At 44.7% G+C, this 18,558-nt stretch overlaps 2 protein-coding genes across 11 annotated transcripts in view; one reads left to right on the top strand and one right to left on the bottom strand.

Moving 5' to 3' along the window:
• The window catches only part of CEP57 (centrosomal protein 57), a 31,929-nt gene extending 25,928 nt beyond the window's left edge, over window positions 1–6,001 (top strand). For all 4 annotated transcript variants that reach the window (XM_059721141.1, XM_059721144.1, XM_059721143.1 and 1 more), the window contains 2 exons: window positions 581–725; window positions 4,740–6,001. In XM_059721141.1, the coding sequence (XP_059577124.1) occupies window positions 581–725; window positions 4,740–4,979 (385 nt within the window). In that variant the 3' untranslated portion in view covers window positions 4,980–6,001. The remainder of the gene's footprint in view (window positions 1–580; window positions 726–4,739) is intronic.
• Window positions 6,002–7,502: 1,501 nt separating this feature from the next.
• Window positions 7,503–18,558, bottom strand: part of MTMR2 (myotubularin related protein 2) — an 89,040-nt gene continuing 77,984 nt past the window's right edge. For all 7 annotated transcript variants that reach the window (XM_059721138.1, XM_059721139.1, XM_019483651.2 and 4 more), the window contains 5 exons: window positions 16,944–17,150; window positions 13,467–13,559; window positions 11,224–11,337; window positions 9,593–9,769; window positions 7,503–8,922 (listed from right to left, as the gene is read on the bottom strand). In XM_059721138.1, the coding sequence (XP_059577121.1) occupies window positions 8,761–8,922; window positions 9,593–9,769; window positions 11,224–11,337; window positions 13,467–13,559; window positions 16,944–17,150 (753 nt within the window). In that variant the 3' untranslated portion in view covers window positions 7,503–8,760. The remainder of the gene's footprint in view (window positions 8,923–9,592; window positions 9,770–11,223; window positions 11,338–13,466; window positions 13,560–16,943; window positions 17,151–18,558) is intronic.

Here is an 18,558-nt window from a genome sequence, read left to right as displayed (position 1 = left end):
TTAGCACTCAGTTTTGATTATTCTATCCTGAAGAGTTACTTTGCTAATTGTACCTGCCTACAGCAGTACCAGACTTAAGGGATTGCTACCCCAGGCTCCATTTCTCATCATTCATTGCACAGCAGACAGTTGAGTAAATAAGACTACCCTTCTTTTAGGGCTCTTGTTTTCAGTTTCTGTTGTCTTCCCAGCATCTGTAGGAGCCCAGACTGAAAATACCAGTAGCTCATATAAATGGAATAAGGAGGTGTAGAGGGAGAACTTGGGCTTTCTAAACAACTCCCTGAAGGTTCAGACTATGTCTGGAAGAGGCTACTTGTATCATCTTAACCTAATAGTATTTGAGTCCAAACAAACCTGTATTTTTAACAGCCAGCCAGTACAGCAAGAATGAGCTACTAGTATGCCTTCCTGTAATACCAGCAAGAGCTTTGCAAACAAGTTGTTAAAGAAAACCAGATAAAAGACTGAAACTTTCTGGTTGCTGATATTGTGTCTCCCTAGAGACATAAGTACATAAGCATAGCAACATTAGATTTGACCTAAGCTTTTTTTTTTCTGTCTTTAAATTACATGGAAGTGATCACCAGCAGCTAACAAAGCTAATCCAGGAAGCTCCAACCATTGCCCTCAGGGAAGACCTGGAGAGGGAACTTGAGGCACTGGTGGGAAGAATGGAGGCAAAAGCAGATCAAATCAGTAAAGTCCGGAGACATCGGGCACGGGTGAGTGACTTTTTCCTGCTCTTGCACTCCTGTAAGACTGCCTCAAATAATCTTTTACTGTCTGTTTATAGCTGAATTTGGATCAGCCAAAAAGATCTCCTAAGAGGTACAGGATAAACCACTTTTAACAGTCAGAACTTCGTAAAGACACAATTTTTCAGTGCGTCTTAAATGTTTATCAAGCATTGGAGGGAAAACATTTAAAAGTGGGAGCTGCTTGCATTCTGAGGCCGTATCCAGACGAATGCAGCTGCGTGGTATGCAGACCACACATTCAGCTGTACAGTGTGTGTAGGGAGGGCGGGGGGAGGGTTTGACCCTGGGATCTCCCAGGGTCAAAAGAAGTGGAGCGGTCTACTCCGGGGCAGCGCACACCACCCAAAACCAGAGCCTGGCTGGCTGGAGCTACACTCCAGGTGCCAGCCAGGATTCAAGCAGCAGGATCACCACTGCTGAAGCCCCAGGAGGCCCCCAGGACAACAGGTAAGGTTGCTGGGGTCAGCCCAGTGCTGGACCCAGCATCCTGTACCCACCTGGGGTAACATGCCACTTGCCAGAGGGCACGTGGCCCAGGTGTTGCCTAGGGATGAAGAGGGGTGGCACGAAGTGTGCCACTGCTGCTTGTCCCTGGGGAAACAAACATCCACATTCATGTGGAGGCAGCCTGAGTGGCCCGCATTCACTGTTTTGCTCCAGTTTAAAAGGTGAATTGATTTTAATGTAAACTAGGTTATTTCACTTCTAAGCTTCTTAGAAGCTTAAATAGTTACTTAAATCAAGATTTAATCCTGTATCCAATTTTTCTTTCCCATCCTCATTTTAGGAACAGACATATGGAACAATTGCAGCTACATTAAAGCATACTGATGCAGGCTGTTAAAAATGCAGGTTGTTATCACTCATGAGCCTGTAGTGATACAAGTGTAGCAAACTATTCCAGCTTTAACTTTGATATGAATGAAGCTGGGTTAAGATAATTAGTTCACTTGTATTCCTACAGGATCATGCAGAAGTGACATAACAGCAGCTCCCTTCCCCTTTTTAAAGCAGCTAAACTGTGTTTGTCCATACCATTTCTGAATCTTTCCCCAATGTTTGAATACATAGATTCATAGATGTTAGGGTCGGAAGGGACCTCAATAGATCATAGAGTCTGACCCCCTGCGTAGGCAGGAAAGTGTGTTGGGTCTAGACGACCCCAGCTAGATGCCTATCTAACCTCCTCTTGAAGACCCCCAGGGTAGGGGAGAGCACCACCTCCCTTGGAAGCCCGTTCCAGACCTTGGCCACTCGAACTGTGAAGAAGTTCTTCCTAATGTCCAATCTAAATCTGCTCTCTGCTAGCTTGTGGCCATTATTTCTTGTAACCCCTGGGGGCGCCTTGGTGAATAAATCCTCACCAATTCCCTTCTGTGCCCCCGTGATCAACTTATAGGCAGCCACAAGGCCGCCTCTCAACCTTCTCTTGCGGAGGCTGAAAAGGTCCAGGTTCTCTAGTCTCTCCTCGTAGGGCTTGGTCTTCAAGCCCTTAACCATACGAGTGGCCCTTCTCTGGACCCTCTCCAGGTTATCCGCATCCCTCCTGAAGTGCGGTGCCCAGAATTGCACGCAGTACTCCAACTGCGGTCTGACCAGCGCCCGATAGAGGGGAAGTATCACCTCCTTGGATTTATTCGTCATGCATCTGCTGATGCACGATAAAGTGCCATTGGCTTTTCTGATGGCTTCGTCACGCTGCCAACTTGTGTTCATCTTGGAGTCCACTAGGACTCCAAGGTCCCTTTCCACCTCTGTGCCACCCAGCAGGTCATTCCCTAGGCAGTAGGTATGCTGGACATTTTTCCTCCCTAGGTGCAGCACTTTGCATTTCTCCTTGTTGAACTGCATTCTGTTGTTTTCTGCCCACTTGTCTAACCTGTCCAGGTCTGCTTGCAGCTGTTCCCTGCCCTCTGGTGTGTCCACATCTCCCCACAGTTTTGTGTCATCTGCAAACTTGGACAAAGTACATTTCACTCCCTCCTCCAAGTCACTGATGAAGACATTAAAGAGTATCGGTCCAAGGACCGAGCCCTGCGGGACCCCACTGCCCACACCCTTCCAGGTCGAAACCGACCCATCCACGACTCTCTGGGTGCGACCCTCTAGCCAATTCATCACCCACCGGACTGTGTAGTCATCCAAGCCACAGCCTCTTAACTTGTTCACTAGTATGGGGTGGGATACCGTATCGAAGGCCTTCCTGAAGTCTAAGTACACAACATCCACCCCTCCTCCTCTATGCAGGCGTTTCGTAACCTGGTCATAAAAAGAGACTAGATTAGTCAGGCACGATCTGCCTGCTACGAACCCGTGCTGGTTTCCCCTCAGCATAATTTGTCCTGCCGGGCTCTTGCAAATGTGAGCCTTGATAATTTTTTCAAAGATTTTGCCAAGGATGGAGGTGAGACTGACTGGCCTATAGTTGCCTGGGTCCTCCTTCCTCCCCTTCTTGAAAATGGGGACCACACTGGTCCTTCTCCAGTCCTCCGGGACTTGGCCCGTGCGCCACAAGCGTTCAAATATTCCCGCCAGTGGCTCTGCTATGTCGGCCAGTGCCTTCAGCACCCTCGGATGGAGCTCATCCGGGCCTGCCGACTTAAAGGCATCCAGTTCTTCCAAGTGACTCTGCACCATCTCAGGATCTACGCATGGAAGTCTGGCGCCTTGCTGCTGCCTCTCTACAACCCCAGTGTGAGATTTGCCGTGCCCCTCGCTTGGGAACACTGAGGCAAGGAACTCGTTGAGGAGTTCAGCCTTGTCCCCCCTATCTGTCACCAATTGTTTCTGCCCATTTAGCAGGGGTCCTATTCCTCCCTGGGCCTTCCTTTAACTCCCTATATATCTAAAAAACAATTTCTTGTTGTCCTTTACTTGGGATGCCATCCTCAGCTCCATGGTAGCTTTGGCCTGTCTAACTGCCTCCCTACAAGCGCGAGCAGAGGAGGTATATTCGTCTTTGGTGATTTCTCCCTGTTTCCACTTTTTATGTGCTCCCCTTTTGGCCCTTGGGCTGCTCTGGATTTCTCCAGTCAGCCAAGGAAGTCTCCTGGCCCCTTTCCCTCGCATCGGGATTGTCTTGCTTTGTGCCTGAAGGATCATTTCCTTAAGGTACAGCCACCCTTCTTGGGCTCCCATCACTTCAAAACTCCTACTCTGCAGTGCGTCTTTGACTAATCGTCTGAGTTCATTGAAATCAGCTTTCCTAAAGTCTAGCACTTTCACCCTACTAGTTACCTTACCCACTCGACGTCTTATGGTGAATTCTGTTATTAGGTGATCACTGTCCCCCAGATGGCTACCAATCTGGAGGTCCCCTACCATGTCATCCCCCGTTGCCAATACCAGATCCAGTATGGCATTCCCCCTAGTGGGACCATGTACCTCCTGCATCAGGTGGAGGTCCTGTACACAGGTTAGAAACCTTCATGAATGGTGGGACTTTGCCGTCTGCGTCTCTCAGCAGATGTCTGGGTAGTTTGGGTCCCCTATGACTACCGCCTCTTTAGCTTTTATGGTCTCCGAGAGCTGCCTCAGGAGCCCCAAATCTATTTCTTCCCCTTGGTGTGGGGGTCTGTAGCAGACCCCTATCACCAAATCCCTTTCTCCTTGCCCCCCATGTAGCCTAACCCACAATCCTTCTACTTCCTCATCCTTTAACAGTGTTTAACAGTGTTATAGGTTTATTAAACTCACATGGGTCTAGAAGCAGAGCTTAACTTTTTCAGTCTGTCTTGCATTTTCAGTTCTTCCCCACTTGTCCTCATGATTGGGGGACTTCCTTGGACCCCGCTTGTTCTAACAGTAATTCAGAATAGAAGCTGCATTGGAATCCAAGGGATTTTATTCTGACTGGATATCTTGAGAGGAGATGCCCAGCTTTCTGTTGTGGATAGGGGGCAGCACAGGCATGTGTGAATAAAGGACATGAGGTGAAAAAAGGACTGCTCCTAATATATCTCTTGCCTTTCCTCTTAGCTTGATAAACTCAAGAGAGAATGTAAATCCAAAAAGTCTTGTGGTGAAGAGAGAGACAGAAGGTTTACGAAGGGAACTAGTGAGGTGAGAGTGACAACAACTGTGACTACAAGGGGCAAGGATGCTGGTCCCATCAAAGTAAAACCTGGAGAAAAAAGCCGGAAAAACCTACAGCTGTTGCGAGACATGCAGAGTATACAGACTTCACTTCAGAAAGATGATATCAGCTGGGACTACTGACTTCTGTACTGCAGGAGCATTTTTTTTTTTTTTTTTTTGAGTCTCCACCCATCTAGATTTTTTTTGTTCCAGGTCTAAAGCAACTGCCTTTTTCTAATGTGTGAAAGAGACTACTGCATACTAAGTGCACTTTTTAAATTGTAAACCCCCCTCACTCTTCCATCTCTAGGTGCGATCGTGTTCTGGTTTTAAGCCAAACAATGTACGTAAAGAACAAGCTTCACTCTTAAAAGTATCCCTGCTGATAGCCCTTTGCTGCTCCCTTTTCCTGCTTACCATCTGCAGGTTGTCTTTATTTTACTGTTTTCTTGGGGTGGCTTGACTAAAAGGCCTACCTGATCTTACAGCTTACACTGTTGAAATTTTACACAGGTAGGTGTTTAAAGACGTATCACATGAAAACAAAACTTGGACATGAGTTTAAAAAGCATTAGCAATTCTGTGTGTGTGCAGCTGCTGTTATAGGCTTTGGTGTTACAGTGTTTTGCTTTCTTCAGAAAACCCATCCAGTCCTTGTTCTGCAGCATTCCACTACCCACTTCTAACTGTTCTGGATGCTTTAACATCCACAGAGAAGGAACAGTCATCATTTTTCCAATTGGTTTTCCTTTAACAACTAAGAGTAATGATATTTAAGTCCAAAGGGAGTAAGCTGTCTTCAGAAATAGCTTCCATTTTAAGCATGCCCACAGGATGTCAAGATAAAACTCATTACTGGCATATTCCTTTAGATGGTAAAGGGCTAAGAGAAGCATTGAGATATTTTAAAGTGCAAGTGCCTCAATCATGCCAGGCAGCTTGCTTTTAACTTGAATTCTTCATTTTGGCTGTGTGAATGTTGTCATACAAACATGAAGGTAAAATGATTTGCCTATCTAAGTGAATTATTTATTATGTTAATAATGTACAGAGTTTCCTATTCATGGAATATACAGAAGACTGATTACCTCTATAAAGTTATGATTGGAAGCCAATAAAGCCAACCTGCTGAAGTGGAACAGTAGGTATTTCTTTTAACAGTCTGAAGTTCTGAGGTGCCTGGCTTTTGTGTTACAAACAGCATATGAACTGTGTGTGTGTGTGTGTGTGTGTGTGTGTGCGCGCGCGCATCTTCCCCTAGTCCAGACCAGGACAAGCCTGGGGGCACTTTGCTTGCAGATACCCTCCAGCCATGCTGCAGGCCTTTGCCTGGTAACAGGTCTCAAGACTGCCCTCAGAGGGTAGACAAGGTATGCATGGGCCTGGCCATGGCTTTCTTTCTGTGGTGGATACATTTTCAGGGGCCTGATTCAGAAGGCACACACTGAACATGCTCAAGATCTGCACCCAACACAGGCACAAAGAGGTGGTAGTGCCTGTAGCAGTGGTCTAAAAACTTTCCTGCATGGTTGAAAGAGAGGTATAGAAGTTGAAGCATTTGAATGTAAGTTTCTCCAATGGCCTCCACATTTGAGCCACTAATTTCATAGCTATTATATGTAAATCAAAATGAACCAGCTAGTTACAACTAGACAAGAACACTTAGATGTAAAAACTATCTTACTAGAATAGTTCAAAGGGTGCAACAATTCCAGAACTAGGGAGCTTGAATATTACAAGCATCTGTAAGAAGAAGAGGGAGAAGAGAAACTTCCACATAAGTTTCAAGGCATCAAAAGTTGTTACTTTACTGTTAGGGCTAAAAGACAGCACTAAAGTTTTCTAAATAAATACATTTGGAAGCAAGGTAAAGAAATAACTTACCTGTTCACTAATTTTATTTTATTTTTGTTAAGGAAAAAGTCCTCCATTTTAAGAAACAAGAATTCTTCCCTACTGAATTTGCAAGGTGAGGGTATTGCTACATAAGGATCATCTTATACTGGAGGCTGGAAGAGTATGTCCTTATGAACAATGAACTGAACACAGCCTTCTCATCCAGAATCTGTTTTGATTTTTTGCAACACAGAAATCAAAGTTTAGGTAAAACTTTTTAAAGACTGAGAGAGCCAGGTTTATAAAACTCAAGCGTGCTGTTCACTTCATAGCATGGCTTGCCTATGTAGATCTGTTGATAGTGACAGTAGAAAGTAGTGGCAAAGAGAAAAGATAGAGGCTTCTGACAGAAGGTAGACTGTCTTTCAAGAAGTCCACCTTTTCAGTGATGTGAGAGCACCTGACTCCCAGTCAGCCAAACCCTTTTTTTTAACTGCCCAAACAAAAACATTCTTCTGCACATGCTTCTCTCTATGAGAGGTGAAAGAATACATGTGACAGGTGTGTAGCTGCTTGATGGACTAGTGGAAGAGCTCAGACAGTACAGTACCAAAACTGAAGTCTCGGTAGTGAGCCTCTTGCTTACTATGGAAATGAGATGTGGGGGCAAAGTAACCCCCCACAACCCGATGCAAATATATGGACCTTTATTGAGAAGTCCCTATCATTTATATGGAAAGATGCTCTGGAAAATTCACTGTTTGCAAGTAACTACAAAAAATAACAAGTCTTCACTCCTGTTTTCTGCAATGAAGTTATGCATTAAAGTTGATTTTGGATAAAGTTTAATTGACCACTGTGCAGGTAACAAGACTCTTAAATACACTATACTCTCCCTCTCTCAGAACAAAACATATTTAAGCAAGTGCTAAAATATTACTCTAGCAGACTAAACAACTCAGCCAACTGACCATTCACTTTACAGTGTGATTGTAATACATGCGGAAGGTTTTCTTTGGTCAATATATTTGCTGTCATCAGTAAACAGAAAAATAAAATACAGCATGAATTATGAATACATCACCATGATCCTGCACCAAAGCATTAAATAACAGTTTACACTTGCCTAAGCAAAATGAAACTCAACCGATTCCAGTATATGTTGCATTTGCCATCTCTTGGGTATGAGGCATGGGAAAGAAATAGCTGCAGAAACTACAGGGGAGTTGTTTCCTGCCCCATCCTTTATAAAAGTGGTTTAAGATTAGTTTAATGGAATTAACTGATGTAAATAATACACGATACCTAAAGATAAACTCTTCCCTAAAAAGGACAACTTGAGGGATAGTGGTAATTCATCTATTCCCATACCCTCCTGGTGGAAGATGCCTTTCCTGTAGATAAGGTATCACTTTGCTTTATTAGGAATATATCTTAAAAAGAAGCTGACATTGATTTAAGCTCTTGCATACCTCCAGATAAAAGCAAAGCCTAAATACATGGTCCAACTTCCTATGTGATAGGAAAGAACAAATTAGTCAATAGGAAACATTCTGTATTTAGGGTTCTCTTGGAATTTCATATGTTGGCAACATTTCAGTTTTGACATTTTTGCATGTAAACTGACACTGAGAAGTCCAATCGTTCAACACAGCTGCAGTCCAGACTTTGAAACCGATAAGAAGTCTGCTTATTCCCTCTTTAGTCTGTATCCGTTCCAGCAAAATGGAGATTTGTCAGACTTCTCCTGTGTAGACACTTTTCCTATATAAATGTTCCTTCCAATGCACTGTCCCTCACTGAAAGCAAAGTAGTTTCTAACAGATATGCGAACAAGAGCTCTGCATCTTGTTTTTGGTGCAATTTGTAGTTTTATAGTAATCTAGCCACTAAGAAAACTAATTGCATAGGGGGCATGATTTTGCTTAAGTTTCCATTAATGTTACAGTACTAATAAATAACCCTGGAGAGAAATATAATAAATAAATCGGCATCTCCTAGACACCAGGTTTTAACTTCAGAGGGTTTCCTGCTAGAAAAGCTGCCCTTATATCATGGTCCTGGAAAGTACTTAATAGAAAAGTCATTATACAACTGTCTGCACAGGAGCCACACATTGGGCAGGAGAGCCAGCTCTCTCTGAGGAGGAGGTTGATCGGTTAGTTATTTCTCTCTGGAGCTCCTCCACCTTCTTCTGCAGCTCGGCCCGCTTTGCAAGAAGTTCTTTGTATCGATTGTGAACAGGCTCCTGCAATACAAAAGAGCCTGAGCCTGAGTGATGGCAGAATGCAGCTCAGACCAAAGATGCTCTTTCCCCACTTTTAGACTGTATATGGACTATGTAATCCCCTCTGTTGCTCCTTGCCACCTAGTGACCAAGCCCAGTAACAGCAGTCCATACCCTTCAGCTATGTTGGGATAAGCTGTACATCCATCCATTATGTACACTGGCATACTTTTAAATCGATGTACAATACTGTTGTAAAATTACCACAGGGTGTGTGATTTCCATACAACAAGCTTGCAATGTGAAGTGCTTACTGGCTTTAATGGAAATTTTAATAATGGTGAAAACCACTAGCTAAAAGCCATCAGTGGGAATTTCACAAGCTGACATCTGCAGAAGTATCAGGGAGAAGATGCCTATGGCACCCAAATCTCTGCTTTCAGATTATTTACCTGGGGACTTAATTTTAGGCATCTAATTTAAAAAGTAGCCAGGATTTTCAATAGACTGCTGCAACAGACTGGAAACAATTCTTAAAGTTTTCAGGTTTGTTTGTTTTTTAAATACAAATGCAAGCTAAAACAGCTCCAGCTGGATACTACCACATATTTGTCAACAGCCAAGTCTACAGGCTCCTTAGTAATGTCAGTGAGAGACAACTTCTAACACATTAAACAAAAAACCTGTTCACCTGTGGTTTCATCCTTGGATTCCATCTGATGTAATATCCCACCCAAAGCTCTAGATGGCGCATGCTGGCTACTGGATACAACACATGGTTGGTGTAGCTCACGTACAAGGGGTTTGTAAAGTCTTCAAGCTGGCTATTGATGTAGGACCACAGTGACACAGTCTTTTTTGGAAGGCTCTGCAGGGGGGGAAAATAAAAGCTTCATTTTACATGCGCAGCCATATGAGCTCTAGCATTTATCTACACAGCTTGAGTATTTATACCACCATATGCATATGTTCGCCATTAATACAAATCTGGCTGCCTTTCCCTAGCCAAAAAAAAATACACTTCATCCTTTTGAAGTGGTTTCTGTAATGCAAGCACAGGCAGACAGGCATACACACATTCTGGCATGAAAACGCCCTTTATTCCCATCTTATCTTTATTCCCATCTCAAGCCCCTGCACAAATCAAAATTCCCCCTCAGCACAAGTGGAAACCCCCGTCCAGAGTGGAGCTGGGCATCTACAGTGGAAATGCTGAAGGCTGAGATGGGGTGAGAAGGCTGCTCATTACCGATCATTACTTCTGCTTAGCTTCACCTCTTTGAAGGGCTCCTAGAAAGGCACTGGTGCATTTATGTGCACAGAAAAAAAAAAAAGAAAGCCCTGGATTTAGGCTTTGATTTAAGTGAAGTAAATGTGAGTAGCTCCTTCCAAATCGATGGAAATACACGTGTTTAAGTGCTTTTTTACACTAGGGCCTTAAAGAGACAATGGATTGCATGTGCTTGCTGCTTTGGAATGACACGTTTCACCTCTGCACACCCATCGGTCATGTGCAGCACACTGACCAGGTATTCTACCACCACTAAACCCTACACACAGCAGTTCTCTGCTACACAGTCATTAACAGCCCTTAGCCCTACAGCCTCTGCCGCTACCACTGCTGCTGGTGAATTACACACTCCTAGCCTAGAGCCAGCCTGTGGGCACTATAAGGGTATTTCCTACTTTAACAAACTGTTTTAATTCATTTCAACCTACACAGAATCCCTGCATTTACGTTTTAGGTTTTGTTCCTGCATGAAGCACTGATCATGTTGGCCAGATAAGGGGACAGAACTGGCTGGGCTAAATCCTCCTTGATGGCTGGCAGCTCCAGCTCATCCAAGATGAAATAAAAAGAGCACATCTGAAAACCTGTAATGTCCTTGGTGTTAACCAGGTGTGCAGTATGACAGTACATGCTTCCTGATTTCTATATAGTGAAAATGGTCTCAAGCGACAACTTAAAGGACTAGAGGAAAAAAGTGATCAGGAGAAGCATGTGTCTAACCAAAGTCAAACAAAAGTACTCTTCCACCCGCCTAGAATATGTAAGGTGACCAATGAAAGCAGCAGGAAGTGGCTGAAGGCAGCTGTCTGCACTACAGGGAGGGAAACGTGCACTGTTCTGAAGCACAGAAGTTAAGTTAGAACAATCAGCATTACTTTTTGCAGGTAGAGGGAATCCTGAATATCAGCTGTTTTGCAAGAAAGTCTCTTAGGTCCAAAACCACTGAAGTCACTGGGAACTGGTAAGCTTTCATTAGCCCTTTTAAAGAATACAAGTACAATGTGTTCACCTGGGGAAAGAACGAGGCTTACCTCTTTCACCCTCTGCTGCTCACTGCTACACAGGAATGTTCCAAACAAACAGCTGTACAGGTGGTCCAGAATGGTTATCAGGAAGTACTCGTTGAATTCAAAGGCTGTAGGAAACTTCCAGCACAACCAAAAAGAGAGGTTTTTTCTTAAACAATTTATTACTTGTTGCAAATGAACATAACACGTCTGTACCAATTGATAGCATTAATGAGCTGACTTTATAACCACTCTGCACTGGATTATCTGTCTGTTTCTTCAGTTATATTCCTACTTTCCAGAAGCAAGCACCCCTTAAAAATATGCTTGACATGCAAGAAGGAATTTTGTGCAGCAGCCAGAGGCCTGAAGGATCTGATTACTGTTTATGCACAACCAATATTGCTTCAACTGAAGTTTGCTCTATTATGCCTGCTGCTAATGCCACACCATGAAGTGAGATTGAATGAGATGTGGCAGAGGGTAGGAAGCCTCAGGTGATTATTGGAAATAATCCCCACATCCAATAGAGAATTAGGATGAAAGCCATACTACTAGTTCACAGGTCAGGAATAGGTTACAGGACTCTAGGCTTTGACATCACATCTTGACACCCAGTGGAACATGTAGGTGCTCCTGTAACAGTTAGCCATGGCAAATGTCCTGATATCCCAATGCTCCAGGGCTATTTTTCTTTCTTTTTTTGTTTTAAAAAGTCTCCCACTTGTTTTATCACAATTTTTCAAAAATGGAATCATTCGAAGGGGGAAGACACACAGCACAATCACTGCAGAGGAACTTCCCCCATATTTTTATCCACAGTAAATTTGTTCCATTGTTCGATAGGACACTTGGGCCTGCTCTCCCAAACTGCGGGCCCACTGTAAGCCCTTTACAGCACTGGGTCAGTAGGTGGCAAGGGAACCAGTTCGTACAGAACAGGATGAACCTGACACTGGGAGCGCACATTACTACTTAAAAGTTACTGTATAAAAAGTTATTAGTTCAAAAGGTAGCTTTACCCAGGATTCAAGTGATTTATTGCAGAATAGGGCTGTGCATCATGTGTCACAAAGTCAATTTACTAGGGAACAGAAATTTTGTAGGTCCGCACCTGCTCACTAGCTAGGAGAAAATGTGGAAAAGGTATGAAAATAATATTTTAGGTTTTTCAAGTCATGGCAGAGCAATGCAGTAATGAACACAAGCCAGGTATGGTGCTGGAGGGTGGTCTGAATCATGGCAGGGTTATAAGTTGTGGAGGGGGAAAACTGGAGCTCTTGGAAGGGATGTGGGATGGGTACAGGGGTGAGTGGACACAGAGATATGCAGAGAGCCCTCAGCTCCAGTAGTCAGCCTGTTCACAGCAGGTGTAGCCCTAATTCTCCTTATCCCCGTTCCCTTCTTGGCTACTAAGCCCAGGTCCCATGGCTAGAAGGTCTAAGGAGTCTCTCCTGCCTCTGATCTGCTGCAGGTTAGTATATCCCAAACACCCATTCTTCAACAGTAGCTGGATTTCATAAGAGTAAGAGTAAACCATGTGGAGGATGGATTACCAATTCCTAGGACAGGAGCATCCTGCCTTCCTCCTATTCCACTTTGAAAAGCACCCCAAAGTTACAAGCCCATCAACATTCATTCTGACTTCAAATCATTATAGGACTATTTTTTTTCAATAAAGTGTCTGCCCAGGGCTCTGTGAACTTAGAATTACAACCCAGAGGTCGTGGTAGAGGCGCCAAATGCAGAGCAGCCATAGAGGCAGAGTCCTTCTCAGAGCCCTAAGCTCGTAAGCTCTCAGCTCCAATAGTCAGCCTGTCCATAGCAGGTTTGGAGTATCCCAAGGGAGTTTTATTGGCTCTGCCTGTGCTGAAGCTGCTCTGTGACTAAAGGAACTTAGTTTCCAACACTGTTTATCACATCAGGATCAATACGCTTGCTTTCAAAACTCACTGAAATGAAACAAAACCAGCTGTCTGGAGCCCTTCTCCTCACCTGCTGCTCTGAAAAAGGGAGTAAAATTCTAAAGCAACTCAGTGACATGGGTGCCTAAGTGCTCCTAAATCTCACTGGCATTTTGTGAACCAGGCTCCTAATTCATTTTGACACTCCAAAGTTTTACCTAGACTGAAGTAAAGCCAAAACAGATAAGCCAAAGGGATTGTTGTATTTTCATTTAAAACCAGAGCAAGTTCACTGGCTAGATACACTGTTCCAAGTCACACGTATAAAGGCTTTCAAAACACATGTGCAGCCCAGAAATTTACCTGTCTTGTCATTTGCCAGACACAGTCAATGAACTGGAGGAAAACAGGAGATCTGTCAGCATCTGCATGATTCTTATCTCCATGGCCAATTCTCTGATACAGGGAGGACAAAAAAAGACACTGAATTAGTATACAGCTTCTAAGGTAAACCGCTTGGGTGTTTTGTACCTGGGTACTAATGCAGTAGCCTGCAACAACTTATATGGTTTCAAAATGTCCTGATTTTACCGTGTTTATATTAGGAGGGGAAGGCACTCAGGGGAGCTTATTCCTTTGGTTTCTAAAGTGCAATCCGTTCCTGGGACCTTTTCATGTGGAATGCACTTTATACAGAAATTAAAGCAAAAAATGACTGAATAGAGGTTTCCAATGTTATTTTGGCATCAACTGTATTTTACAGCTATGGCTCAGAAGACCCCCCAAAAGTCTAGATATTTGTTCCTTTCAGTTATGCATGTCATCTTAGCTACTACAGAAGAACAGGATAAAAAACTTGAGCACTACAGGTAAGCCCAGCTTCTAGCAATAACTATCACATAAACACTTCACAGCTTCCAAGCACTGTACCAATACTAACTCATCATCACTACCCCCTGGCAGTTTTTATTCATAGATTTCATAGACATTAGGGCTGGAAGGGACCTCAGAAGGTCATCGAGTCCAGCCCCCTACCCCAGGGGCAGGAAGTCAGTTGGGGTCACAGGATCCAGCAAGATAAACGTCCAATTGACTCTTAAAGGAATCCAGAGTAGGGGCTTGCACCACCTCTGGAGGGAGTCTGTTTCAGGTCTTGGGGGCTCAGACAGTAAAGAAGTTCTTCCTTATGTCCAGCCTGAAACGGTCTTGGAGGAGTTTGTGACCATTTGACCTTGTCATCCCATGGGGCGCTCTGGTGAATAGACGTTCCCCCAGATCCTGATGTACACCCCTTATAGGCAGGCACCAGGTCACCCCTGAGCCTGCAGTTTTCCAGGCTGAAGAGTCCCAGAGCTCTCAGCCTCTCATCATAAGGCCTGTTTTCCTGACCACTGATCATGCGCGTGGCTCTCCTCCGCACTCTCTCAAGCTTCTCCACATCCGTTTTAAATTGTGGAGCGCAGAATTGGATACAGTACTCCAGCTGAGGCCTCACCAAGGCCGAGTACAATGGGAGGATGACATCCTGGGATTTGCTGGAGAAGCATCTATAGATGCAAGTCAGAGTTTTGCTCGCTTTGCTGGCTGCAACATCACATTGGTGGCTCATATTCATCTTGTGGTCAATCATGACCCCCAAGTCCCTTTCGACTATGGTGCTAGCCAGCATAGCTCTGCCAAGCCTATAAGCATGCTGCAGGTTTTTCTTCTGAAGATGGAGTACCTTGCATTTTTCAGAGTTGAAGGCCATCAGGTTTTCATCTGCCCATTTTCCAAGCCTGTCAAGGTCAGCCTAGATCACCATCCTGTCCTCGGGTGTGGACGCTTTTCCCAAAGTTTGGTGTCAACAGTGAACTTGGCCAGTCTGCTTCTGACACTAATGTCCACATCATTAATTAAGATGTTGAAAAGGATAGGCCCAAGGACGGAGCCTTGGGGGACCCCACTGGTTACGGTGCACCACGATGATTGATTTCCGTCAACTACCACTCTCTGGGTCTGACCTCAAAGCCAATTCCCCAGCCAGCGGACTGTGATGTAGCCGAGGCCACAGTTGGCCAGTTTTTCTATAAGATGATCAAGGGATACCAGATCGGAAGCTTTTTTAAAGTCAAGATATATGATGTCAATCTTTTCTCCCTTATCCAGGTGATATGTCACCTGGTTGTAGAAGGAGATGAGATTGGTCAGGCAAGACCTACCTGCAACAAACTTGTGCTGGCTGTCCTTCAAGAAGTTGCCTTTAGCCAGTTTATCAAGAACGGTCTCTTTGATGAATTTCTCCAAGATTTTCCCAGGGATGGAGGTCAGGCTGATGAGCCTGTAGTTCCCCGGATCTACTTTCCTCCCTTTCTTGAAAAGAGGCACCACATTGGCCTTCTTCTAACCTTCAGGCACTTCACCTGAGCACCAGTTCTCCAAGATCCATGCCAGTGGCCGAGCTAGGATGCTAGCCAGCTCCTTAAGTACCCTGGGGTTTAAGCTGTCTGGGGCAGCTGACTTGAAGGTGTCCACCCTCTCAAGGTGTGTCTTCACATGGCCAACCCTCACCCTGGCTGTCCCATACCATATTGAGCAGGGCCGTCCCTTGAGGCTGGTGAAAAACTGACGCAAAATACCCATTGAGCAGATTGGTTTTTTCCTGGGCGTCAGGTGTCAGTTGCCCCATCTGGTTTAGCAGGGGTCCAGTGTTACCCTTGCTTTTCCTCCGGCTCCCCACATATCTAAAAAAGGACTTTTTATTGTACTTGATATGTGTAGCCAGTTGGAGTTCAGTCGCAGCCTTGGCTTTCCTGGTTCGCTCCCTACAGGTCCAGACCAGTGCAGAGTACTCCTCCTTTGGGGTGGATCATAGTCATTAAAGTATTTGTAGCTGAAGGCCTTAACACCAGCCTTGCTGTGGGTGGCCTTGGACAAGCCACCTATGCCCCAATTATTTGTTTTTTGTATTACTGTAAGGCCTAAGACTTCCCATGCTGTGATACACTATACAAACATAAAATAGAAGCAGGCTAGTAACAATACTACTGTGTACTGCTGCTTATGAGGCCACTAATATGCTTACTATGACCACTTAGTGGTAGCTAAGTGGTTTTGCTGAATCAGAGCCTCAATTGCTCACTGCCTCAGTCTCCCTATTTGCAAAATGAGGGAAGTGTCACTTCAACATGCAAATTGGAAACCTGGTAAGTGACTTGGTCATGGTCAGGTGGAAAATGAATGCTATAGACCAGTGGTGCCAAACATTTTTGCCCTGCAGTCTGGATGGGCAGTGAGGCCAGATCTGGGGCATAGGACAGGCGGTGAGTGGGCCCACTCCAACTGCATCGTGGGGGGTAAGCCTGGCCCTAATCTGGCCACATGGGGGGAGTAGTCTGGCTCCAATCCAGTTACACATGGGGGCCATTCTGGGAGAGTGTTTCTGAGGAAAAGTTTCTACCATATTCAATCAGGCTGTGCAGGGCATGGTAATTTGGCAGCAGGGAAGAAGTGGCACTATTAATGGCCACCACGCCCCTGCCAATCCATGGAGAACCTCACAGGCTGGATGCCAGGGCTTTTCAGGCCATAGCTGGCCTACAGGCCAGGCATTGAGCACCCCTGCTTAGACAAGTATTAGAGCCTGGAACCCCTTGCTCTTACCCTACCTGCCACTAATGGCTTGCATGATAAAGGATGAGGAGCCATAAATGAAGAATATACCATGGCAAGGTGAATGTTATTGGTGTTTGCCCTTCCTCTGTGAGCTCAGATGCGATCAGACAAGTGTTACTAAACAGTATTGCTGCTCTGACCATGTGACATGCAACCTTTTCCACCCACAAAAGACTCTAAACTCACCAGCTGAAATCTGTGCCCAAAACTCAGCCATTCCTTCTCGACAAGCACTTCAAATCCCCTTATTGTCCGATAGTAGCCATCCAGCATGAGCATGGACAGAGAAGTGAGCTGGGCTGTTCGGTCCCAGCCGTCACTGCAATGCACAACCACGGACGTCTTCCCTGATTCCACCTTATCAGCAATCCGAAGGGCTCCAGCGAGAATTAGCTGGGACACAGAAAAGGCATTAAGGAAGTTTCCCTATATCATATGAACTATAAATGGAGTGCTGTGACACCTCTGGAGAAGGCAAGGGTCACATCTGCTCTATGGTTATAAAATGGTTATCACCCGCTTCAGTGAGGTTACAGTTGTAGGGCGGACTTGACTTTGAAAGGCCCCTGTAGATTCCTGCAGCCAATTTCACAGCTGCTATCCTTGGGTAGTCCAGGGTTTAACCTACTTATTGGAGCACAATTAGGTCCCATCTACATGACAGTCATAATCCTGTTTTAACCATGTCAATTTTAACTGCGGCAGTCTGTTACAGTAACAGCTGTAGCATTCATGAGAGGAACTAAACTGGTTATATCTTACCCAGAAAGAAAGAAATTGGCAAGTTAGGAAAAGTTCCTTATCACCTTATTGCCACTATAAAGTCATAACTGCAGGCAGTCTGCCTGAATATGCTACACTTGCATATGCAGGTACTGTACTCAAATTTTACCAAAAACACTGATTGGAAGCACAACCCATTTCATGACGAATAACTGTGTTTGACTCCTCCCAAAAGGATGGCTTGTAACTTTCCATTTTAGACATTAAACTTTCCCAGACACTAAAGCCCCCAGATACCCTTACCTAATGCAGGTGTCTAACATACACCCATATCCAGAGATTATTTTCAGAAGAGGAGAAACCTTCTTTGATTTTCACAATGAAATGACAACCTATGATAAATACTGCAGGCCAAATCAAGCAAAAGTGTGCATGAAACTACTAGTTTCTAGGTTACAGAAACCAGGAAAGGATAAAAATGACTAAACAATTCATTCATTTCCTCCTATAAAAGAACAAAAATGTATCTTCAGTCTAACCTCTACTGAACATTAAGTAAAACAGTAAAGAAAGGAAGATGCCATATGAACTTTCTGAGAAACAACAGGGTATGTGTCTATACCACCTCCTGAGTGGGATCCGATCCGTTGCTGAGAAAAGCTCCATACGCTTGTCCCCAGCCAGCCATGAAAATCAGAAGCGAAGACAGCTCACAGCAGTCCTGGGGGTGCCCAAGTCAGAGCACCTTGGTACAGGGTCAGGGCATGCGCTTAAGATGACTGAGCCACCTGCTCTGCAAACTGGTGGGCCTGGATACAAGTGGGCAGGGCACATTTTCACAGCAGTGCTCCCTCACATGGTCAGAGGCAATAGAGAAACACCCACTGTGACTGGCCGCACTGACCCCTTGCTGACTACAGTGGAACTCCTGGCAGTGTGGCTCTTATTTTGCAAGTCGAATACAAGGCATAAAACAGCAGTTTTCTTACAACTGTCCCAGGAGCAGACTGGATCCTCTACTTTTTATTAGGAAGACAGAGCAGACTAGAAGTGGTTTTCAGTAAGAGCACCAGTTCAT

Source organism: Alligator mississippiensis, chromosome 1, assembly GCF_030867095.1.
Source record: "Alligator mississippiensis isolate rAllMis1 chromosome 1, rAllMis1, whole genome shotgun sequence".
Taxonomy (NCBI): domain Eukaryota; kingdom Metazoa; phylum Chordata; order Crocodylia; family Alligatoridae; genus Alligator; species Alligator mississippiensis.
Note: the sequence above shows the minus strand (reverse complement) of the source record. Positions and strands in the feature narration are given on the sequence as shown.